Source organism: Neophocaena asiaeorientalis, unplaced genomic scaffold, assembly GCF_003031525.2.
Source record: "Neophocaena asiaeorientalis asiaeorientalis breed wild unplaced genomic scaffold, Neophocaena_asiaeorientalis_V1.1 scaffold655, whole genome shotgun sequence".
NCBI lineage: Eukaryota > Metazoa > Chordata > Mammalia > Artiodactyla > Phocoenidae > Neophocaena > Neophocaena asiaeorientalis.
Genome location: NW_020171857.1, coordinates 299347 through 325312, shown reverse-complemented (window position 1 = coordinate 325312; position 25966 = coordinate 299347). Strand labels below are relative to the sequence as shown.

The 25966-nt window shown below is 39.8% G+C and overlaps 1 protein-coding gene across 2 annotated transcripts in view; it reads left to right on the top strand.

Moving 5' to 3' along the window:
• GABRA5 (gamma-aminobutyric acid type A receptor subunit alpha5) overlaps window positions 1–25966 on the top strand; it is a 99388-nt gene that overhangs the window by 14604 nt on the left and 58818 nt on the right. For both annotated transcript variants that reach the window (XM_024741770.1, XM_024741761.1), the window contains 3 exons: window positions 1173–1294; window positions 2107–2174; window positions 2280–2500. In XM_024741770.1, coding sequence (XP_024597538.1) covers window positions 1173–1294; window positions 2107–2174; window positions 2280–2500 — 411 coding nt within the window. The remainder of the gene's footprint in view (window positions 1–1172; window positions 1295–2106; window positions 2175–2279; window positions 2501–25966) is intronic.

The following is a 25966-nucleotide window of genomic DNA, read 5'->3' as shown; positions in this document are numbered from 1 at the left end:
CCCTCTGTTCTTCTCCCAAGTACCAAGGGTGCTGACTTCTCGGGACCACAGCTGGCTCTCAGCTGGGTTGAGTTCCCCTTGAAGCCAAGCCAGATGTGCAGGTCAGGTTCTTGGTAATAACACATATCTTGCTATTTGCACTTCTGAAAAAGCAGCAATGGATGCCTGAGGTGGAACCCATGATGTTCAGGTGTGTTACCATCTTCTAGACTTGTGACTTTCTTTCCCTCCAGATAACTTCCTCGGTTTGCCCAAATATGCTCAGGGCCATTTCTCATTTCCAGCTGCTCCATCAACATACACTTTTGAGGCCTGGATAACTTCACTGAATTGTACAAACTAGACTGTTCTTCCTGTGAACCTCCTAGAAGGTTCTGCCCGTCTTCTCAGGGTTTTATCGTAAGTTGACATGTTGGGTCACACAGGACACTGTGCTCCCTGAGGCTCTGCTCTGAGGCGACATCACGTAAAGCTAGGGTTTTCAGCCTGGGCTTCACAATTCCTGCTCCCTGCATCCTGTGCTTTGGCTGGAGCCGAGTGTGCTGGCAGCTGGCAGTGCTGATGGTACAGAAGCCCACAGACTCTGTCGTCCCTTCACCATATGCTCCAGTCCTTGCTTAATGCTCATAGCACAAATGCTCCCAATTAAGGATACAGGGAAATTTGGGCACACCAATCTTACTTTCAAATTGGATAAAGTTTTTAATGTCCCCCTGACACCCCATAGCCTATTGCAGTTGACTCACTAACAAAATGAAGACTCCGTTTTTCTGTGTTTAAACCAAACTTCTGAAATACCCTGTGAGTGGGTTAGGCTCTGCTAGTCCATGTGCAGTGACTAATATGTCTTTAAAATGGCTACACTATTGACAAAAACAGCTCTTCAGAATCTGGGAGGGATGGATTTTGAGCATCATGTAAGGTTGATGGGCGACCAGCCCAGAGCCAGCATTCTCTGGCTGGCTATTCAAGAATTAGGGTTATTCAAGATATTCAAGAATAAGGCTTATGTATGCAAAACAATAACCTGGGTAGTACAAGAGATCATTCTCAGATGCCCTCCCTTCAAGACAAGTCACCATGTTATTCCGTGGTTTCTATACTTTGAGAATAATTTGTAAGAAATAATTAATACAAGTTTGAACTCTTTCTTTTGTTTCTCCATTAAAAAGCTTTTCACAAATGCCAACCAGTTCTGTAAAAGATGAAACCAATGACAACATCACAATATTCACCAGGATCTTGGATGGGCTCCTGGATGGCTACGACAACAGACTGAGGCCTGGGCTCGGAGGTTGGTGTATGCTCCTTGGCTGAGGCCCTCGAGGCCCAAGGGAAATTTTTGCTTAAACCAAGCTCATGTTTCCTGTGGTTCAAACAATTCCTCAAAGAGCTTCCCTGCTAGGAGTTTGAATTGGTGGTGTTGCTAAGGCTTCTGCCTATTATCATTTTCCAGATGCAAGAAGCCAAGGGAAGTGGTCTCCCTGCAAACTCCCTTTTCTCCCCAGATAATGGTAAGGCCATTCTGGTCCACTTAAGGAGGAACCACTTCTTAGGTGTTACTGAAGCGGAGGTTACCCTATGTTAGGAAATACTTTAAAATCAATGTCATACCCTCCCATCTATGCGAGTCCTTTTCAGAAATCCACTATTCAGTGCAAGTGCTCATCACACCATGGCATGTTACAGGTTTAATTTTTCACTAGAGCCATAATCACAGTTTTTACTATAAAGTTGATAAAACTAAATGGATAGTAAAATATGCTTTCAGGATACAACTGGCTTAATTTTGTGCTGAGAATCATGTGCCGTTTCAGGCATGTGTGGTGCCCTTGACTCTAACCGATTTAGATGTGGTACATTTGAACCTGCTCCATTAGGTAAGGAGGGACCTTCTAGCAAATACATTCCCAGAAGAATATGTTTAGTCCTCCATTATTTGCATTTTTAGCAGGGACATTTACTTAAAGCACAATTCGACATTCTCTGCCTTTTTGGCAAGACAAGTCCACATAGGCTCCTTGACACCGTTTTACTCCACCTTGAGTTATGTCCCTCTGAATTGTGAGCTGGGGACCTGGTGAGGAACCTGTGTCTGTGTTTCAGAGCGTATCACTCAGGTGAGAACAGACATCTACGTCACCAGCTTCGGCCCGGTGTCTGACACGGAAATGGTAGGTGCGAGGCGCGGCCCCACCCAGACCACTCTAAACCCTGAAGGCACTGGCCCAGGGCCTCCTCTCCTTGAGTTGTCACCTGGTTGCCTCCCTTTGCACTAGGAATACACCATAGATGTGTTTTTCCGACAAAGCTGGAAAGACGAAAGGCTTCGGTTTAAAGGGCCCATGCAGCGCCTGCCTCTCAACAACCTCCTTGCCAGCAAAATCTGGACTCCAGACACCTTCTTCCACAATGGGAAGAAGTCCATCGCCCACAACATGACCACGCCCAACAAGCTGCTGCGGCTGGAGGATGATGGCACTTTGCTCTACACCATGCGGTGAGCGTGCTGAGTCGTGCCCTGGGCTGCCGGGCAAGGGTGGGGGCGGGTGGGGCCGAGAGGAGATGGGCTGGTTTGAGGATTCTGTCGTGTGTGTGATGGGTATTTTTTCCTTTTGACCTACCTATACTGATGTCCATGTAGCTTATTTCTTTGGGCTACTATGGGTTCATAGTATTTATCTATATTTGCTTTTTGATTGAAGATCAAGGGCGTATTTGTTGTTTTTTTTTTTCTGGGTCTTTGTTGCTGCACGTGGGCTTTCTCTAGTTGCCATGAGTGGGGCTACTCTTCGTTGTGGTGCACAGGCTTCTCGTTGTTGTAGCCTCTCTTGTTGCAGAGCCCGGGCTCTAGGCGCTTGGGCTTCAGTAGTTGTAGCATGCAGGATCAGTAGATGAAGCGTGCAGGCTCAGCAGTTGCAGCTCACGGGCTCTAGAGAGAGGGCTCAGTAGTTCTGGCCCACCAGCTTAGTTGCCCTGCAGCATGTGGGATCTTCCTGGACCAGGAATCAAACCCCTGTCCCCTACATTGGCAGGCGGATTCTTAACCATTGCACCACCAGGGAAGTACAGATCAAGGGCATCTTTGGAAGAGTGACCCAGATAATGTAAGTTAGGGAAATTTTATTTTAAAAGAAATTTTATTTTAAAAATCTAAGGAGAATGCTTTTTTGTTGCAATTGTGCAACGCTTTTGACATTTTAAAAGTCTGTTTCTTGTATGGTTTGATAACATTTCAAATGCTGAGGCTAAAATTTAGTACTTCTCATTTAAAATGATCATTAGTCATTTTTTTAAAAAATTCTGAATTATTCATTGCATCTGAGTAAATCAATAAATTGACCAGTCAGAGAGACTCCTTTATAGCTTTTCAGGTTCCATGGTGGGCCTAAGTAGACTTTAGAAAATATTTTTTAAATTAACAGAAAAGAAAGAAAAAAGGCACTAAAGTCAAGTTAAAAAAAAAAAAGCACATGCATTTATGTAGCTGTTATTGGAATTTCTCTATCTTAGTTACAATTCTTCACAATAAACTTTATATTTAAAAGAATAATCATAGTGAAAAATAATATTGATACAGTCATCTTCAGAGGCTGCATGTCCTAACATAATTTTGAGGAATGCTTTGGCACGTCGTGTCCCAAACCTATTTGACAACAGGTCCTGATTTATAACAACCCAATAAGGATTCTGATCAGTGATCTGTGCACACACCTTGGCATTTTGTTCCAGTCCTCACTCTTCCCTTTTTCCTACATTGATCTGGGAGGTGTTTCACCCATAGAGGGAGACAAGAATTGTGAACATCACATCAGTGTCTGAGACAGTGCCTTCTCCATGCAGAGAGTATGTGAAAAGCTGAGAAATATCTTAAGGGTCAGCAGTTAGTCCTTTGCCATCATTCTATGGAAAAGGAAGCCTGGGCAATGAAATCAAGAGCACTTTGTTCAGCCCTGTGAGCAGAGAGCAGGTATGGAGATGAGTTCCACATCCTGGAGGATGCCAGGGGTCCCCACAGTGGGGGCACTGTGTGGGCCTACCGTTCTGCATTCCGTTCATAGAATAAAAATACCCCTGATCCCCATGGATTATTGCCCTTGATTCACACCTGGTTCTTATCCTGCAGAGATCAGTTAGGTCCATTGCCTAAGACAATGGGATGCTTCATCCCATGCACAATTGCTTGGACAGGATGTTGAGATAAACCCCTGGTCTAGAAGGGGAAGAGGCAGCAGAGGGGCCTCTTAATGAGTGTCTGTGTACCAGGCAACTTCACAAACACAGACAGCCCTTCAGTCCTCAGACAGCCCAGCCAGCTAGGGGACACCATTTCCATTAACCAACAAACAGCTTGAGGCTCAGAGTTGTTTGGTAATCAGCCCAAGGTCACACAGCTAGAGAGGGGGGCAGCAGGAATTTGAGTTCAGGTATGAGCAATTTCCTTGTTTAATCTACCACATTTGAAAATTGGAGGGATGCAACATTATTAGACATATAATGGCCTTTGTCTTACCTTTGTTAAAGTGTCATGCGGAAGATGGTGAGACCCAGAGCAACTTGTCAGCAGTAATTTGTCCTTGTTTATGTAGAGGAAGCCTGCTGCTAATGAGTTGCAAAGTTGATGACCAATTTTCTTTTTCAGTCTTATAAAACATTTGGAAAGTGGAAATAGTTCCATTTGAAAGTGTTAGGAATTTTAATATGATGGAGCTATAGCTGTAATTTGATAGCATTTTAATCTACTGATTTAGCAAAGACAGCAAAATGGCAATAGGAATTAACTGGTGATAGGACGGATCACACACACAGCCCCGTCCAGGTCCCACCCTGTCACTGAGCGTCCAGAGGTACAGCCTTTCTGTTTAGCACCCGGGTCACTCCTGCCAAGCTTTATAAAAGCAGTGATATACTTTGACCCAGTAATTTCTACGTAATGTCCATCTTAAGGAAATAATTAGGAATAAGGACTAAGCTTTATGCACAAAGGTTTCTATTGTCATATGGCTTATGATACCAAACATTGGAAAAAATATAAAAATTCCATACAGTCTTCAACTAAAATTATATTTAAAAATTTTTATTCAGACTTTGGACCTACCTAAAAAGATGGAACATGAACATGAAGAACAAACTAGGGTTCACGTGAGACAAATGTTGTTTTAACCTGAGACAGATGTTGTTTTAACCTGAGACAAATGTTGAGAAATGTCTGAAAAAGTACTGTTAGCAGCTTCTAAAAAATAACTCTATAGCGATTATGGTACATGGGAGGGATTCATTTATGTAAAATCCCCACCATGCTCCAGAAATCATTTAAGGTAATATTCAAAAACACACACAATTCAGATGGATGGAATTCTTTAAATAGGTGATTCCAAAAAAGCCAAGGAAACATAAGCCATTGATGCCATTTGCTCCCAAAATGTCTTTTCTAAAAAGCCTTATTAGGTGCTTGCCTGGAAGTGATCTACAATTTCAGTTCTGAAGAACTTTCTACCACCCATGTGTAATCTGTTTACAGGATCTAATGATAAAAGTCAGTAGCTGTTCAGCGTAAGCCCAAAGAAAGTGACAGACATTTCCTGTTGGACTGTCAAGCAGAGGACACGTAAAGTACCAAGCAGTTTCTTCCAGGATGTTCTTGTAGCAAACAAAATGATATGTTTTATAGAACCATCCCCAGAGTTGTGCTTCGGATGTCAGGCTGGTGGCCAGGCAACCTCAAGGGGACCCTCAGCACAGCAGTCTCCTCGGTCATCCTTGCCAGAGCTGGAGAAGGAAGAGGCACAGAACCCAGAGCCTGACTTCAGTCCACCCAAGGACTGAATGACTGTCTTTCTGGCCATGCTTGCTAATTGTTTGGTTTTTTTGCTGGGTAGAACTTTAGGTCATCATTGAGTAGCAGCAAGTTCTGATTTCACTCCCCAGCAAGCCCAAGCAGTCCTGGGTGACCACATCTCTCAGGGCACCTGCCAAATCTCATGACACATTTTTTTTATAACAAGTGAACTGGGAGATAGTGACCAGCTCTCATCTCCATTTCCTCCGCACCCTTGGAAGGTGCAGACTCTTGTGAGAACCACCTTAGGGCTTATTCCCCTGGCCTTTGGGTCCCTGGCAGAAGAGCCAATCTCTCTTACTTAGTTTCTGGTGTAGGAAACCACAACAGGCAAGAAAGGAATTACTAGAAGGCAGGCTGTGCTAGTACAACATGGTATCAGAAAACCTGGCTGCTGTTCCACCCAGGATCACCATGTCCACGCCTGTGGGCAGACATTTGAGAGTGCCGGCGACTGTGCCATCATGGGTAATAGAATGCCCTGCGCTTGGGAAAAGAGCACTGGACAGAGTGGGGTCACTCTGCATTGTCACTCTGGCACACTATGAATTCCCCCATGCTATTTTTATTTTGAGAAAGGCATATTTTATGATTGTTTACACCCTGTTTAGATTTTCATTATTAGTGAAAAACACTGCTTTGAATTGGGGTGATAGGAAGAGAAAAGAGCATGGAATTTGGAGTTAGGCTCACTTAAGGTCGAGTCTGAACTTGATCATAGAGCGGTCATGAGTACTTTGTTGTTCTACTTTAATCTCTTAGAACCACTATTTGTTCATTTCTTTTTTTTAAACATCTTTGTTGGAGTATAATTGCTTTAAAATGTTGTGTTAGTTTATGCTATATAACAAAGTGAATCAACTGCATGTATACATATATCCCCATATTCCCTCACTCTTGCATCTCCCTCCCACCCTCCTTATCCTACCTCTCTAGGTGGTCACAAAACACTGAGCTGATCTCCCTGTGCTCTGCGGCTGCTTCCCACTAGCCATCTATTTTATATTTCGTAGTGTATATATGTCAATGCTACTCTCACACTTCGTCCCGGCTTACCCTTCCCACTCCCTGTGTCCTCAAGTCCATTCTATACGCCTGTGTCTTTATTTCTGTCCTGCCCCTAGGTTCATCAGAACCTTTGGTTTTTTTTTTTTTTTTAGATTGCATGTATGTGTGTAAGCATATGTTTTTCTCTTTCTGACTTACTTCACTCTGTATGACACACTCTAGGTCCATCCACCTCACTACAAATAACTCAATTTCCTTTCTTTCTGTGGCTGAGTAATATTCCATTGTATATATGTGCCACATCTTCTTTATCCATTCTTCTGTCAATGGACATTTAGGCTGCTTCCATGGCCTGGCTATTGTAAATAGTGCTGCAATGAACATTGTGGTACTTGACTCATTTTGAATTATGGTTTTCTCAGGGTATATGCCCAGTAGTGGGATTGCTGGGTCATATGGTAGTTCTAGTTTTACTTCTTTAAGGAACCTCCATAGTGTTCTCCATAGTGGCTGTATCAATTTACATTCCTACCAACAGTGCAAGAGGGTTCCCTTTTCTCCGCACCCTCTCCAGCATTTATCGTTTGTAGATTTTTTTAAGATGGCCGTTCTGACTGGTGTGAGGTGATACCTCATTGTAGTTTTGATCCACATTTCTCTAATAATTAGTGAAGTTGAGCAGCTTTTCATGTGCTTCTTGGCCATCTGTATGTCTTCTTTGGAGAAGTGTCTATTTAGGTCTTCTGCCCATTTTTGGATGAGTTTGTTTGTTTTTTTGATACTGAGCTGCATGAGCTGCTTGTATATTTTGGAGATTAATCCTTTGTCAGTTGCTTCGTTTGCAAATATTGTCTTCCATTCTGAGGGTTGTCTTTTGGTCTTGTTTATGGTTTCCTTTGCTGTGCAAAAGCTTTGAAGTTTCATTAGGTCCCATTTGTTTATTTTTGTTTTTATTTCCATTACTCTAGGAGGTGGGTCAAAAAGGATCTTGCTGTGATTTATGTCATAGAGTGTTCTGCCTATGTTTTCCTCTAAGTGTTTTATAGTGTCTGGCCTTACATTTAGGTCTTGATTCCATTTTGACTTTATTTTTGTATACAGTGTTAGGGAGTGTTCTAATTTCATTCTTTTACATGTAAGTGTCCATTTTTCCCAGGACCACTTATTGAAGGCTGTCTTTTCTACATTGTATTTCTTGCTTCCTTTATCAAAGATAAGGTGACCATATGTGCGTGGGTTTATCTCTGGTCTTTCTATGCTGTTCCATTGATCTATATTTCTATTTTAGTGCCAGTACCATACTGTCTTGATTGCTGTAGCTTTGTAGTATAGTCTGAAGTCAGGGAGACTGCTTTCTCCATCTCCATTTTTCTGTCTCAATATTGCTTTGGCTATTTGGGGTCTTTTGTGTCTCCATACAAATCGTGAAATTTTTTGTTCTAATTCTGTGAAAAATGCCATTGGTAGTTTGATAGGGATTGCATTGAATCTGTAGATTGCTTTGGGTAGTATAGTCATTTTTACAATACTGATTCTTCCAATCAAAGAACATGGTATATCTCTCCATCTACTTGTGTCGCCTTTAATGTCTTTCATCAGTGTCTTATAGTTTTCTGCATAAAGGTCTATTGCCTCTGTAGGTAGGTTTATTCCCAGGTATTTTATTCTTTTTGTTGCAATGGTAAATGGGAGTGTTTCTTAAAGTTCTTTTTCAGATTTTTCATCATTAATGTATAGGAATGCAAGAGATCTCTGTGCAATAATTTTGTATCCTGCTACTTTACCAAGTTCACTGATTAGCTCTATTAGTTTTCTGGTAGCATGTTTAGGATTCTCTAATATAGTATCATGTCATCTGAAAACGGTGAGTTTTACTTCTTCTTTTCCAATTTGGATTTCTTTTATTTCTTTTTCTTCTCTGATTGCTGTGGCTAAAACTTACAAAACTATGTTGGATAACAGCAGTGAGAATGGGCAGCCTTGTCTTGTTCCTGATCTTAGAGGAAATGGTTTCAGTTTTTCACCATTGAGAACAATGTTGCCTGTGGGTTTCTTGTATATGGCCTTTATTATGTTGAGGTAACTTCTGTCTATGCGTACTCTCTAGAGGGTTTTTATCAAAAATGGGTGTTGAATTTTGTTGAAAGCTTTTTCTGCATCTATTGAGATTATCATATAGCTTTTATTCTTCAGTTTGTTAATATGGTGTATCACATTGGTTGATTTGCATATATTGAAGAATCCTTGCATTCCTGAGATAAACCCCAGATGATCATGGTGTATGATCCTTTTAATGTGCTGTTGGATTCTGTTTGCTACTATTTTGTTGAGGATTTTTGCATCTATGTTCATCAGTGATACAGGCCTGTAGTTTTCTTTCTTTGTGACATCTTTGTCTGGTTTTGGTATCAGGATGATGGTGGCCTTGTAGAATTAGTTTGGGAGTGTTCCTTCCTCTGCTATATTTTGGAAGAGTTTGAAAAGGATAAGTGTTAGCTCTTCTCTAAAGGTTTGATAGAATTTGCCTGTGAAGCCATCTGGTGCTGGGCTTTTGTTTGTTGGAAGATTTTTAATCACACTTTTAATTTCAGTGCTTGTGATTGGTCTGTTTATATTTTCTATTTCTTCTTGGTTCAGTCTCGGAAGGTTGTACTTTTCTAAGAATTTGTCCATTTCTTCCAGGTTGTCCATTTTATTGGCATATAGTTACTTGTAGTAGTCTCTCATGACCCTTTGTATTTCTGCAGTGTCAGTTGTTGTTTCTCCTTTTTCATTTCTAATTCTGCTGATTTGAGTCTTCTCCCTTTTTTTCTTGATGAGTCTCGCTAATGGTTTATCAATTTTGTTTATCTTCTCAAAGAATCAACTTTTAGTTTTATTGATCTTTGCTATTGTTTCCTTCATTTCTTTTTCATTTATTTCTGCTCTGATCTTTATGATTTCTTTCCTTCTGCTAACGTTCATTTTTTTCTGGTCTTCCTTCTCTAATTGCTTTTGTGTAAAGTTAGGTTGTTTATTTGAGACTTTTCTTATTTCTTGAGGTAGGACTGTATTGCTATAAACTTCCCTCTTAGAACTGCTTTTGCTACATTCCATAGGTTTTGGGTCGTCGTGTTTTCATTTTCATTTGTTTTTAGGTATTTTTTGATTTCCTCTTTGATTTCTTTAGTGATCTCTTGCTTATTTGGTAGCATATTTTTTAGCCTCCATCTGTTTGTATTTTTTACCATTTTTTCTGTAATTTATATGTAGTCTCATAGCATTCTGGTCAGAAAAGATACGTGATACTATTTCAAGTTTTTAAAATTTACCATGGCTTGATTTGTGACCCAAGATATGATCTATCCTGGAGAATGTTCCATGAGCACTTGAGAAAAATGTGTATTCTGTTGTTTTTGGATGGAATATCCTATATCAATTAAGTCCATCTTGTTTAATGTATCATTTAAAGCTTATGTTTCCTTATTTATTTTAATTTTGGATGATCTGTCCATTGGTGAAAGTGGGGGGTTAAAGTCCCCTACTATGATTGTATTACTATTGATTTCCCCCTTTTATTACTGTTAGCATTTGTCTTATGTATTGAGGTGCTCCTATGTTGGGTACATAAATATTTACAATTGTTATATCTTCTTCTTGGATCGATCCCTTTATCATTATGTAGTGTCCTTCTTTGTCTCTTGTAATAGTCTTTATTTTAATGTCTATTTTGTCTGATATGAGAATTTCTACTCCAGCCCTCTTTTGATTTCCATTTGCATAGAATATCCTTTTCCATACCCCCACTTTCAGTCTGTATGTGTCCCTAGGTCTGAAGTTCATTTCCTGTAGAAAGCATATATACAGGTGTTGTTTTGGAATCCATTCAGTGAGCCTGTTTTTTGGTTGGAGCATTTAATCCATTCACACTTAAGGTAATTATCGATATGCTTATTCCTATTACCATTTTCTTAATTGTTTTGGGTTTGTTTTTGTAGGTCCTTTTCTTCTCTTGTGTTTCCCAGCTAGAGAAGTTCCTTTAGCATTTGCTGTAAAGCTGGTTTGGTGGTGCTGAATTCTCTTAACTTTTGCCTGTCTGTGAAGATTTTAATTTCTCTGTCAAATCTGAATGAGATCCTTGCTGGGTAGAATAATCTTGGCTGTAGGTTTTTCCCCTTCATCACTTTAAAAATGTCCTGTTACTGCTTTCTGGCTTGCAGAGCTTTAGATGAAAGATCAGCTGTTAACCTTATGGGGATTCCCTTGGATGTTATTTGTTGCTTTTCATTTGCTGCTTATTTTTAAATTTAATTTTATCTTTTTATACAGCAGGTTCTGATTAGTCATCCATTTTATATACATCAGTGTATACATATCAGCTCAGTCTCCCAATTCGTCACACCAGCACCACCACCACCACCACCACCACCCCCAAGCCGCTTTCCCCCCTTGGTGTCCATACGTTTTTTCTCTACTTCTGTGTCTCAATTTCTGCTCTGCAAACCGGTTCATCTGTGCCATTTTCTAGGTTCCACATATATGCGTTAATATACGATATTTGTTTTTTCTTTCTGACCTACTTCATTCTGTATGACAGTCTCTAGATGCATCCACATCTCTACAAATGACCCAATTTTGCTCCTTTTTATGGCTGAGTAATATTCCATTGTATATATGTACCACATTTTTTTTATCCATTCACCTGTCGATGGGCATTTAGGCTGCTTCCATGACGTGGCTATTGTAAATAGTGCTTCAATGAACATTGCAGTGCATGTGTCTTTTTGAATTATGGTTTTCTCTGGGTATATGCCCAGTAGTGGGATTGCTGGATCATATGGTAGTTCTAGTTTTTTATTTTTCTGCATACAGGTCTTTTGTCTCCCTAGGTAGGTTTTTTTTTATTTTGCAGTACACGGGCCTCTCACTGCCGTGGTCCCTCCCACTGCGGAGCACAGGCTCCAGACGCGCAGGCTCAGTGGCCATGGCCCACGGGCCCAGGCGCTCCGCAGCATGTGGGATCCTCCCGGACTGGGGCACGAACCCGCATCACCTGCCTGCATCGGCAGGTGGACTCTCAACCACTGCGCCACCAGGAAAGCCCCTTAGGTAGGTTTATTCCTAGGTATTTTATTCTTTTTGTTGCAATGATAAGTGGGAGTGTTTCCTTAATTTCTCTTTCAGATTTTTCATCATTAGTGTATAGGAATGCAAGAGATTTCTGTGCATTAATTTTGTACTCTGCAACTTTACCAAATTCATTGATTAGCTCTAGTAGTTTTCTGGTGGCATGTTTAGGATTCTCTATGTATAGTATCATGTCATCTGCAAACAGTGACAGTTTTACTTCTTCATTTCCAATTTGGATTCCTTTTATTTCTTTTTCTTCTCTGATTGCCATGTCTAGGACTTCCAAAACTATGTTGAATAATAGTGCTGAGAGTGGACATCCTTGTCTTGTTCCTGATCTTAGAGGAAGTGCTTTCAGTTTTTCACCATTGAGAATGATGTTTGCTGTGGGTTTATCATATATGCCCTTTAATATGTTGAAGTAGGTTCCCTTTATGCCCACTTTCTGGAGAGTTTTTTTTTTATCATAAATGGGTGTTGAATTTTGTCAGAAGCTTGTTCTGCATCTATTGAGATGAACATATGGTTTTTATTCTTCAATTTGTTAATATGGTGCATCACATTGATTGATTTGCATATAATGAAGAAATCTTGCATCTCTGGAGTAAATCCCATTTGATCATGGTGTATGATCATTTTAATGTGTTGTTGGATTCTGTTTGCTAGTATTTTGTTGAGGATTTTTGCATCTATATTCATCAGTGATATTGGCCTGTAATTTTCTTTTTTTTTTTTGTCGTATCGTTGTCTGGTTTTGGTATCAGGGTGATGGTGGCCTCATAGAATGAGTTTGGGAGTTTTCCTTCGTCTATAATTTTTTGGAAGAGTTTGAGAAGGATGGGTGTTAACTCTTCTCTAAATGTTTGATAGAATTCACCTGTGAAGCCATGTGGTCCTGGACTTTTGTTTGTTGGAAGATTTTTAATCACAGTTTCAATTTCATTACTTGGGATTGGTCTGTTCATATTTTCTATTTCTTTCTGGTTCCATCTTGGAAGGTTATACCTTTCTAAGATTTTTGTCCATTTCTTCCAGGTTGTCCATTTTATTGGCATAGAGTTGCTTGTAGTAGTCTCTTAGAATGCTTTGTAATTCTGCGGTGTCTGTTGTAACTTCTCCTTTTTCATTTCTAATTTTATTGATTTGAGTCCTCTCCCTCTTTCTCTTGATGTGTCTGGCTAATGGTTTATCAATTTTGTTTCTCTTCTCAAAGAACCAGCTTTTTAGTTTTATTGATCTTTGCTATTGTTTTCTTTGTTTCTATTTCATTTATTTCTACTCTGATCTTTATGATTTCTTTCCTTCTGCTAACTTTGGGTTTTGTTTGTTCTTCTTTCTCTAGTTCCTTTAGGTGTAAGGTTAGATTGTTTATTTGAAATTTTTCTTGTTTCTTAAGGTAGGCTTGTATAGCTATAAACTTCCCTCTTAGAACTGCTTTTGGTGCATCCCATAGGTTTTGGATCATCATGTTTTCATTGTCATTTGTCTGTAGGTATTTTTTTATTTCCTCTTTGATTTCTTCAGTGATTTCTTGGTTATTTAGTAATGTATTGTTTAGCCTGCATGTGTTTGTGTTTTTTATGTTTTTTCCCTGTAATTGATTTCCAATCTCATAACATTGCATTCAGAAAAATGCTTGATATGATTTCAGTTTTCTTAAATTTACTGAGGTTTGATTTGTTACCCAAGATACGATCTATCCTGGAGAATGTTCCATGCACACTTGAGAAGAAAGTATAATCTGCTCTTTTTGGATGGATGTCCTATAAATATCAATTATATCTATCTGGTCTATTGTGTCATTTAAAGCTTGTTTTTCCTTATTAATTTTGTGTTTGGGTGATCTGTCCATTGGTGTAAATGAGGTGTTGAAGTCCCCCACTATTATTGTGTTACTGTTGATTTCCTCTTTTAGAGCTGTTAGCAGTTGCCTTATGTATTGAGGTGCTCCTATTTTGGGTGTGTAAATATTTACAACTTCTTGGATTGATCCCTTGATAATTATGTAGTTTCCTTCTTTGTCTCTTAGAATAGTCTTTATTTTAAAGTCTATTTTTTCTGATTTGAAAATTGCTACTCCAGCTTTTTTTTGATTTCCATTGCACGGAATATATTTTTCCATCCCCTCACTTTCATTCAGTATGTGTCCCTAGGTCTGAAGTGGGTTTCTTGTAGACAGCATATAAATGGGTCTTGTTTTTGTATGCATTCAGGCAGTCTATATCTTTTGGCTGGAATATTTAATCCATTTACATTCAAGGTAATTATTGATATGTATGCTCCTTTTACCTTTTTCTTAATTGTTTTGGGTTTGTTATTGTAGGTCTTTACCTTCTCTTGTGCTTCCTGCCTAGAGAAGTTCCTTTAGTATTTGTTGTAAAGCTGGTTTGGTGGTGCTGGATTCTCTTAGCTTTTGCTTGTCTGTAAAGGTTTTAATTTCTCCATCAAATCTGAATGAGATCCTTGCTGGGTAGAGTAATCTTGGTTGTAGGTTCTTCCCTTTCATCACTTTAAGTATATCATGCCACTCCCTTCTAGCTTGTAGAGTTTCTGCTGAGGAATCAGCTGTTAACCTTATGGGAGTGGCATGATATACTTATACTTAAACAATTTGTCGTTTTTCCCTTTCTGCTTTCAATAAATTTTCTTTGTCTTTAATATTTGCCAATTTTATTACTGTGTGTCTTGGCATGTTTCTCCTTGGGTTTATCCTGTATGGGACTCTCTGTGCTTCCTGGACTTAGGTGGCTATTTCCTTTCCCATGTTAGGGAATTTTTCTACTCTAATCTCTTCAAATACTTTCTTGGGTCCTTCTCTGTTCTCCTTCTGGGACCCCTATAACACGAATGTTGTTGTGTTTAATGTTGTCCCAGAGGTCTCTTAGGCTGTCTTCATTTCTTTTCATTCTTTTTTCTTTATTCTGTTCCACAGCAGTGAATTCTACCATTCTGTCTTCCAGGTCACTTTTATCCGTTCTTCTGCCTCAGCTATTCTGCTATTGATTCCTTCTAGTGTAATTTTCATTTCAGTTATTGTATTTTTCATCTCTGTTTGTCCTTTAATTCTTCTAGATCTTTGTTAAACATTTCTTGCATCTTCTCGATCTTTGCCTCCATGCTTTTCCCGAGGTCGTGGATCATCTTCACTATCATTATTCTGGATTCTTTTTCTGGAAGATTGCCTATCTCTGTTTCATTTAGTTGTTTTTCTGGGGTTTTATCTTGTTCCTTCATCTTGTACATAGCCCTCTGCTTTTTCATCGTGTCTATCTTTCTATGACTGTGCTTTTTGTTCCACAGGCTGCAGGATTGTAGTTCTTCTTGCTTCTGCTGTCTGCCCTGTGGTGGATGAAGCTATCTGAGAGGCTTATGGAAGTTTCCTGATCTTCCCTTGCTGCTTTTAATATTTTTTGTTTGTATTTAATTTTTGATAGTTTGATTAATATGTGTCTTGGCATGTTTCTCCTTGGATTTATCCTGTATGGGACTCTCCGCTTCCTGGACTTGATTGACAATTTCCTTTCCCATATTAGGGAAGTTTTTGACTCTAATCTCTTCAAATATTTTCTTAGACCCTTTCTTTTTCTCTTCTTCTTCTGGGACCCCTTATAATTCGAATGTCTGTGTGTTTAATGTCCCAGAGGTCTCTGATACTGTCCTCAATTCTTTTGATTCTTTTTTCTTTATTCTGCTCTGCAGTAGTTATTTCCACTATTTTATCTTCCAGGTCACTTATCCGTTCTTCTGTCTCCATTATTCTGCTATTGATTCCTTCTAGAGAATTCTTAATTTCATTTGTTATGTTGTTCATCATTGTTTGCTTGCTCTTTAGTTGTTGTAGTTCCTTGTTAAATGTTTCTTGTATTTTCTCCATTCTGTTTCCAAGATTTTGTATCATCTTTACTATCATTATTCTGAAATCTTTTTCAGGTAGACTGCCTATTACCTCTTCATTTGTTTGGTCTGGTGGGTTTTGTAAAACTTGCTCCTTCATCTGCTGCATATTTCTCTGTCTTCCCATTTTGTTTAACTTACTGTGTTTGGGGTCTTCTTTTCACAGGCTGTAGGTTTGTAGTTCCTGTTGCTTTTGGTGTCTGCCCCCAGTGGGTGAGGTTGGTTCAGTGGCTTGTGTAGGCTTCCTGGTGGAGGGGACTGATGCCTGTGCTCTAGTGGATGGGGCTGGATCTTGTCTTTCTGGTGGGCAGGTCCACGTCTGGTGGTGTGTTTTGGGGTGTCTGTGAAATTAGTTTGATTTTAGGCAGCCTCTCTGCTAATGGATGGGGTTGTGTTCCTGTCTTGCTAGCTGTTTGGCATGGGACATCCAGCACTGGAGCTTGCTGACCGTTGGGTGGAGCTGGGTCTTAGCCTTGAGATGGAGATCTCTGGGCTATCTCTTGCTGATTGATATTATGTGTGACTGGGAGGTCTCTGGTGGTCCAATGTCCTGAGCTCGGCTCTCCCATCTCAGAGGCTCAGGCCTGACACAAGGCCAGAGCACCAAGACGCTGTCAGCCACACGGCCAGGTACATGGGGATTTTCTTGCCTTTTGGGAAGTCTGTGGTCTTCTGCCAGTGTTCAGTATGTGTTCTGCAGGAGTTGTTGCACATGTAGATGTATTTTTGATGTATTTGTGGGGAGGAATGTGATCTCCAAGTCTTACTCCTCCGCCATCTTGAAGGTCCTTGTTTGTTTATTAACTTTCTCTCAATACAGTGTAGCTGCAGGGTCTGAGAATGTCAGTTTGAAAACGTGATTGTATATACAGCTATTCCTTGAATGGCCACTGGGAGGCAGCACAGTCACATTTTTGTATAGCGATTGGCTGACACCACCATGAAGTTATAGTATAAATAACTTACTTGAAGGAAATTATATACATGTTACGTTTGATTTGTGGGCAATATATTTGAAGAAAGTTATACATATGTAAGTGGAAGTTTTTAACTAAACACTGGTATGTGTATGAGAGTGTCTACATCCCTACTTATAACACCAGTGCTGGTTAAAAATGTCTTTCACGGTGGCTCAGTGGTTAAGAATCCACCTGCCAATGCAGGTGACATAGGTTCGAGCCCTGGTCTGAGAAGATCCCACATGCTGTGGAGCAACTAAACCCATGGACCACAACTACTGAGCCTGTGTTCCAGAGCCCACGAGTCACAACTACTGAGCCTACGTGCTACAACTACTGAAGCCTGCGTGCCTAGAGCCAGTGCTCCACAACACGACAAGCCACCACAATGAGAAGCCCGCGCACCACAACGAAGAGTAGCCCCCACTTGCCGCAACTAGAGAAAGCCCACGCACAGCAACAGACCCAAGGCAACTAAACATAAATAATAATAATAATTTTAAAAGTCTTTCATGACACCAACAGATATAATGGCCATATCTTGAATTTTTTAAGATAACATTTATGTTAATGACAAGAATCAATGTATTATTTAAATATTTGTAAAACATGGAAAATCACCAAATATGGAATACAGTTATGGCACTCAGACCAAAGAAAATCAATGTTAATGGTTTGGTGTGCGTCATGTACGTGTGTCTGTGTGTGTGGGCACACCTGCATACACATGTGTATATCTGTGTGTGTCCACACATACTCTCCTGTAGTTTTTGAGTGGTCTCATTCTCTGAAAATTGTTTTGTAAATAGCTTTATAATTTGAAATGTATTGAACATCTTTTTCCTGTCATCAAACATTGTTCTCAAATATTGTGATCCATCAAATTCCATCAGGTCAGTATCCTGTCATTATATAGTCTCTAAAAAATTTCATGTCATTTCCATTTTTGTCCTTGGTGATAAATATTGCCATGCAAGCATATAATTCTACCTATTGGATAAATTCCAGGAATTGGCCAAAAGATAAGCCTTTCAATATGTATTTCCACGTTGCTCTCTAGAAAAACTGTACCAATTCCCCTCCCTCCAACAGGGGGAAGAGGGATGGTCTCTGTTACTTCCTCACTGACACTGTATCTGTGAAACTGAAAGTGAAGCATCAGCCCATTTTGCTACATGAGATGTGATCAACAATAGAAAAGTCTATGTGTAACAGTTAGCCTGAGATTTATAGTCACACCAGCTCACAAGCTGTTCTGTGAAACGAGTCTCACAGAACAGCTTGTGAGCTGAGTTGACTGAAGATGACCTTTGCTCCTAAATGGGGGAGCCTGGGAACCTGGCTGTAGAGCACAGCCCTCACCTCCATCTCCCCATCAGGTGTGCACCCTTGCCCTCTCTCGGTTTCCTTGGGCATGGGCTCCCAGACTTCCCCAGATGGCTCCCTGAAGCTTCCTGCTCTGCCAGCCCACTGGCACCTGGCTCATCTCAGGGTCCTCCGGTCGCAGCCCCAAATCATCTTGTCTGGAGCATTGGCCACCTGGGTCTGATATCCTGGTTGAACTTCTGAGCATCTCGCGGAAGGGCCCATGTCTTGATCATGCATGATTCTGTGTAATTTCATACACTCCGTGGACTCTGGGTGCCTGGCTTCTGGGCTGGCCCTCAAGAGGAATTTACTGCACGTTTGTGAAGGAGTATATGGTAATGAACAGACCACATTCCTTAATCTAGGCCGTTTCCCTGCTTAGTCCTTAGCTTCAGGGATTTAGAAGGGAGATCTAGAAATTTTCTCTTCCACAAACATGCTCAGTGCTTAGGTTTCTGCCAGTTTTATATTGATTCAAATTTATGTTTGGCTAACAAATTGTACTTTGGGGATACACATGAGGACATTTTAATACAGGTTTCTTGCCTATTTGGTTTGAAAACATGACTGGAATTATCCTGGGTCAGTTCACTCCAGTTAGTCTAGACTTTTTGGACCATTAGATTGGACCACATCATCCTTTGCAAATGGGCAACTCCAGCACATTTTTGTCTTTTTAGGTTATGACCCCACAAAGGTTGTCAGACACTCAGTCCTAGGCTCCTGGCACCGTGCTCTCCTGGGCTGGAGTCTCGGGCTTCCCTGTCCAGGCAGGGACTTTCCTGAAAAGGAGCCACCTGCAAGCTGAGGGACATAGCTCACACAATGTTGAGGAATCTCTAGTAACCTCTCCTTGGAGGCAGTTGTGGAAAGTCCCAGGCAGCTGCTGGCTGGGGACTTGGTCCCAAACACCATTCCCAACCTCACAAAGGTAAGGTCCAGGCCCTCAATAATGTCAAATGGAAAAAACCTCTTGACCTGGGCTGCTAATTGCTTTTCAAAAAGGTATATAGCTTTTATTACTTGCCAGACACTTTAGCAGTATAAACTCATATAACCCTCAAAACACCCTAAGAGGTTGGTACCATCATTATCCCTGTTCATAGATTAGGCAGGTGAAAATGAATATGCAGGAATTAGTCCATCAATAAAGCCCAAATGCCCAACTCACCTGCCTATACCTACTTTAACATAATGTCTAAGAAACGTACAGCCTTCAGTTATGCACTCTATTCAGCCAACATGGGTGAAAACAGTCACCACTAGGTGGCGCCCCATCCACTTACATTTAGGGGGAATGGGCTCAGGAGTGCCTTGTATCAGACCCAAGGAAACTCTGGTTTCACCGAAACACTTTCCAGTGAGAGCAAAGTGCTGCGTTTCTGGAGAGTTTTCCCATGAGACGCACTTAGCAGGTCTGCAACCGACCTGAGGTTTCTCAGAGCCTGTAAATCCGTCCTTAGCCCCCCACCCTCACCCGCACGCAACTGGTCTGTACCTTCCACCAAGTCATTGGGACAACTGGGTGCTGACTCAGTGTCGAAAGGCTGCTGAAGAAGTCCTCCCGCCTCCTCACCTGGGGAAACGTGAAGGTTCCTTCTAGGTTGCTGAAATTGGTGGTCTCAGCTCATGCATAATCATCTGTCCATGCTTTGAGTTTGAGATAATCCATAAATGTCAGACAAGTACCTTGCATAGTATAAAATTCAGAGAGGTCACTGTCTCTCAGTTATGTGGCTAATGCCCTGAGGATTTCTGTATTTACCCTGAAAATGATTATGCATATGTCTGATACTTATGGAGAAGAATGAAGGCACCAAGTCATCAGTGCTTAAAATATTTCCCAAGTGGCATGAAATCATGAGTTTTGGGTTTTGTTTTTCCTATAATCTGTGCTATCTCTAATGTTAAGATACAGGGTTAGCTACTGCATCTTAACATTAAATTTAAGATTAAATAAACCATTGAACTTAATGTTAAATAAAATTTAAAATTCAGTTTCTCAGTCATACTGGCCACATTTTAAGTGGTCAATAGCTAGTCAAAGAAGGGCTTCAGTATCTGACAGCACAGATACAGGACATTCATATCATCACAGAAAGTTCCGTTGGAAACCCAGCCCAATCCAACAGAAGCAGAAACGTTTCTTAAGGGTCATATTTTTCTATTGGCCCTGATCATAGTTGCACACACAGCACATAGACCAGCAATAGCCAGCTTTTTGCTGTAACACATACAAAGAAGGGATGACAGTCAGAGAATACCAGGTATCCTCGGATTTCAGTAAAATTTTCGAATAGTTTTGAAAAAAGTTAAAGCGTTTATGATACAAGGCTTTTTGTATATTTGTTTTCGTTTTATTAGGGTAATTGACATATAACACTGTATAAGATTAAGGTGTACAATTTGTTGATTTGACACCTTATGTGTTGCAAAATGATGACCACCATCATATTAGGTAACACCTCCATCACTCACATAATTACCATATCTTTTTCTGTGGTGAGAACGTTTTAGGTATACTCTGTTAGCAACTTCCAAGTATGTAATGCAGTATTATAAATATAATCACTGTGCTTCCATATTAGATAGCTAGAACTTTTTTTTTTTTTTTTTTTTTTTTTTTTTTTTTTTTTTTTTTGTGGTACGCGGGCCTCTCACTGCTGTGGCCTCTCCCGTTGCGGAGCACAGGCTCCGGACACGCAGGCTCAGTGGCCATGGCTCACAGGCCCAGCTGCTCCACGGCATGTGGGATCTTCCTGGACCAGGGCACGAACCCGTGTCCCCTGAATCGGCAGGCGGACTCTCAACCACTGCACCACCAGGGAAGCCCTGAACTTATTCATTTTTAACTAGAAGTCTGTACCTTTTTACCAACATTTCCCCCATTTCACCCACCTCCCAGCCCCTGATAATCACAAGTCTACTCTCGTTTCTATAAGTTTGGCTTTTTTAGCCATATAATATTTGTCTTTCTCTGTCTAACATAATGCCCTCAAGGTTCATCCGAGTTATTGCAAATAACAGAATTATCTTCTTTCTCATGACTGAATAATTTTGTGTTTAATATACATGTATGTATATATATCACATCCTCTTTATCCTGTCATCCAGAAAAGAGCACTTAGGTTGTTTTTATATCTTGTCTATTGTGAAAAAACCCTGCAGTGAACATGGGCATGCAGATATCTCTTGGAGCTAGTTTTCACTTCCTTTGGAAATATTCCAAAGTGAGATTGCTGGATCATATCGTAGTTCTTTTTTTAATTTTTTGAGGAACCTCCATACTTTGTTTCCTGTAGTGGCTGCACCAACTTATATTCCTACTAACAGTGTAGGAGTGCTCCCTTTTCTTCACATCCTTTCTAACACCTGTTATCTCTTGTCTTTTTGATGATAGCCATTCTGACAGGTGTAAGGTGGTATCTCATTGTTGTTTTGATTTATATTTCCCTAGTAACTAGGGATGTTGAGCACCTTTTCATGTACCTGTTGGCCATCTGTATGTCTTCTTTGGGAGAATGTCTTTTCAGTTCTTTTGCCCATTTTAAAAATTGGATTGTTTGTTTTTTGCTATTGAGTTGTATGAGTTTTTTATATATTTTGGAAAATAAACCCTATCAGATATATGATTTGCAAATATTTCCTCCCATTTCGTAGGTTGCCTTTTCATTTTAATAATTATTTCTTTTGATGTGCAGAAGCAGTTTAGTTTGCGGAGTCCCCCATATTAATTTTTACTTTTGTTGTTATATCCAAGAAATGGTTGCCAAGACCAATGTCAAGGAGCTTTTCCTCTATGTTTTCTTCTAGCAGTTTTATGTTTAAATCTTTGATCTACTTTGAGTTAATTTTTTGTGAATCATGTAAGATAGGGATCTGATTTCATTCTCATGCATGTGGTTATCCAGCTTTCCCCACACCAAGTATTGAAGAGACTGTTCTTTTCCCAATGAGTATTCTTGGCTTCCCTATGAAATATTAATTTACTGTATATTTGAGGGTTTATTTCTGGACTCTCAATTTTGTTCCATTAGTCTGTTTCTATTTTTAAGTCAAAGCCATACTGCTTTGATTACTATAGCTTTGTAATATGGTTGAAATCTGGAAGTGTGACACCTCCAGCTTTGTTCATCTTTTTCAGGATTGCTTTAGCTATTCAGTCTTTCATTGTTCTACACAAATTTTAGTATTGTTTTTCTATCTCTGTGAAAAATGCCTTTCGAATTTTGATAAGGATCACATTGAATATACAGACAACCTTGGATAACATGAACATTTTAACAATATTGATTCTTCTGATCCATGAACGTGGTTTTTTGTCCATTTGTTTGTGTCTTTTTCAATTTCTTTCATCAAAATCATGTTCTTTTCAGTGAACAGATCCTTCTCCTCCTTGGATAAATTTATTCCTAAGTACTTTTGTTTTTTGTGCTATTGAAAATAGTATTTTTTTCTTTATTATTCAGATTTTTTATTGGTGTATAGAAATGCAACAGATTTCTGTATGTGATTTTGTATCTTGCAACTTTATTGAATTCACTGATTAGTTCTAACAAGTTTTTGATGGAGTTTTTAGGATTTTCTATATATGAGATCATATCATCTACAAAAAAGACAATTTTAGTTCTTTCCAATGTGGGTGCTTTTTATTTCTTTTTCTTGCCAGATTGCTCTGGATAGGACATCTGGTAACTATGTCAAATAGGAGTGGTCAGAGTGAGCACTCTTGTGTCTTGTTCCTGATATTAGAGGAAAAGCTTTCAGACTTTCACTATTGAGTATGATGTTAGTGGTGGTCCTGTCATATATTGCCTTTATTATGTTGAGGCATGTTTTATACTGAAATTGTTAGATGTTTTTATCATGAAAGGATGAATTCATTTTCAATGAATACTTCTGTTGAGATAAACATATGATTCTTATCTTTTATTCTATTTATGTGATGTATCATATTTATTGATTCCTTGCATCACTGGAATAAATCCCACTTGATCATGGTGTATGATCTTTTTAATATGCTGTTGAATTTGGTTTGCTAATGTTTGTTAGGAATTTTTGCATCTAAGTTAATCCGGGATATTGGTCTAGTTTTCTTATAGTGTCCTTACCTGGCTTTGGTATCAGGATGATGTTGACCTTGTAAAATGAATTTGGGAGTGTTCTCTCCTCTTCAGTTTTTTGGAAGAGTTTGAGAAAGATTGGTGTTCATTGTTCTTTTTATGTTTTGGTAGAATTCATCAGTGAAGCCATCTGGTCCTAGGCTTTCCTTTGTTGGGAGGTTTTTGATAATGATTAAATTTCCTTGCTCATTTTTCATCTGTTCATACTTTCTATTTCTTCCTATTTCAGTCTTGGTAGGTTGTATGTTTCTGGGAATTTATCCATCTCTTCTAGGTTATTAAATTTGTTGGCATATAGTTGTTCATAGTAGTCTTTTATGATTCGTTGTATTTTGTGATATTAGTTGTAACATTTCCTCTTTCATTTCTGATTTTATTTATTTGTCTTCTCTCTTTTATTCTTAGTCTAGCTAAAGGTTTGTCAGTTTTGATTATCTTTAAAAAAAAAAACAGCTCTTAGTTTTGTTAATCTTTGTTTTTTCCTGGTCTCTCTTTCTAAAATTTCTGCTCTGATCTTTGTTATTTCATTCTTCTGCTAACTTTGGGCTTAGTTTGTTCTTCTTCTAGTTCCTTGAGGTGTAGAGTTAGGGTGTTTATTTGAGATCTTTTTTTTTGTTTGTTTTTAGTCTAGGCATTTGTCTATAAACTTCCCTCTTATTCCCTCTTAGCATTGCTTTTGCAGCATCCCATAAGATTTTGTATGTTGTATTTCCATTTTCATTTGCTTCAAGATATTTTTTGATTCCCCTTTAGATTTCTTCTTTGACCTATTGGTCATTCAGGAGAGTGTTATTTAATTTCTAGATATTCATGAATTTTTCAGTTTTCTTCCTGTCATCGATTTCTAGTTTCATACCATTGTGGTCAGAAAAGATACTTGGTATGATTTCACTCTTCTTAGGTTTGCTAAGACTTTTTGTGTCCTATCACATGATCTATCCTGGAGAATGTTCCATGTGCACTTGGAAAGAATGTGTGTTCTGCTGCTCTTGGGTGGTGTGTTCTGTACGTGCATGTTAGGTCCATTGATCTAAAGTATGGTTCTAGTCCAACTTTACTTATACATTTCCTGTCTGGATGTGTGTATATTGTTGAATGTGGGGTATTGAATACCCTACTGTTATTGTACTGTCTATTTCTCCCTTCAGATATGTTAGTATTTGCTTAATGCATTTAGGTGTTCTGATGTTGGGTGCATATATATTTAGGATTGTTATATCATCTTGATGAATTGACCTGTTATCATTATATAATGACCTTGTTGTCTTTTGTTACAGATTTGGTTTAAAATCTGTTTTTCTGGTGTAAATACAGTTATCTCTGCTTTCTTTTCGTGGAATATCTTTTTCTGTCCCCTCACTTTGAGCCAGTGTGTGCCCTTAAAGTTAATGTGAGTCTCTTGTAGGCTACATATGATTGGTTCTTGTTTTTCAATCCATCCACCTACTCTGTTTTTTTTTTTGATTAGAGAATTCAATCTGTTTACATTTACATCAAGTAATTTGGTTGGATAAGGACTTATGAATTGTGGTGGTGGCCAGAGCCAGTGGTGTGCACACACTCAGCTGCAGGGGTCAGTTGCAGACACACATGTAGTGGTGGAGGCCAGGACAAGCAGCAGGGGCAGGGTTCTGCCTGTCTGTGTGCACTAGGGGTTGCTGGATCATGCCATGGGTGCAGCAGTGGAGACAGATGACGGGTCTGGCTGGGGGCTTGCTGGTGCACGGCTGGAGGGGAGTGGCCAGCTGCAGGGAGCACAGTGGTGCAGGTCAGTGACAGAAGACAGGGCCCAATTTGAGCCCACCAGCAGTTGTGGCGGCCTTGGCTCTCGTGTGCTTTCGTATGGCTACACAGTCTCCCCTGAGTGTGCACACTGTAGTGGAGGCTGGCAACATGCACAACCCCACTGGAGGGGCTGGCCTCCAGTGCGTGCATGGTGGTGAGCATCAGCAATGGGTGTCTAGGCTGGAACTCATGTAGCCACAGAAGCCTGGGATGGCTGCTGGTGTGGTGCCTGTGCTCTGGCAGGGGCACAGGGGAGGGACCGAGGAAAGACCCAGGTGGCTGGAGTCAGTGAAATACCTATGGGGTGAAAGCTGGAGAAATCTACAGGGGTTTGATGGTGGCAGTGCCACCTTTGGTTTCATCAGTGGCAGCATCTGCTGGTTTTGTCTACAGAGCAGGGCACTATCACTCTGCTGTCTGGCTGCTCCTAGTAGCCCCTGCTTTTCTTTCTGTTTCTAGCCATGTCTGTACATCAGCTTTGCCAGTCTTGGTTGGGTATAAGTGAAGCAGTACTTTTGCACGGTGCCCAGAATAGCTGGGGAACCTGATCACTCACCCAACTCTTCCTTTCCTGGAAGTGGAAAGTGGGCTCCAGATCTCCCAGAGCTGTTTTTATTCATGAATAGCAATTTAATTGTTGATCTTTGTAAGGGGAAGGAGACTGGCGGCTTCAAAATGATGATGTCACTCCCCTACAATCTTTTTGTAAAAAAATATTTAAAATTTTTTTAAATCTTTAAATGATGTTTTTAAAAAGCATTTTAAGCGTACTAATGATCAAGTAGACTAAATATTTGTAAAGACATCCAACAAAAAATAATAAACATTGCTAATCTAATTTTTATTATTGAATGTATTTTTTTCCAGTTGAATCTAATTTC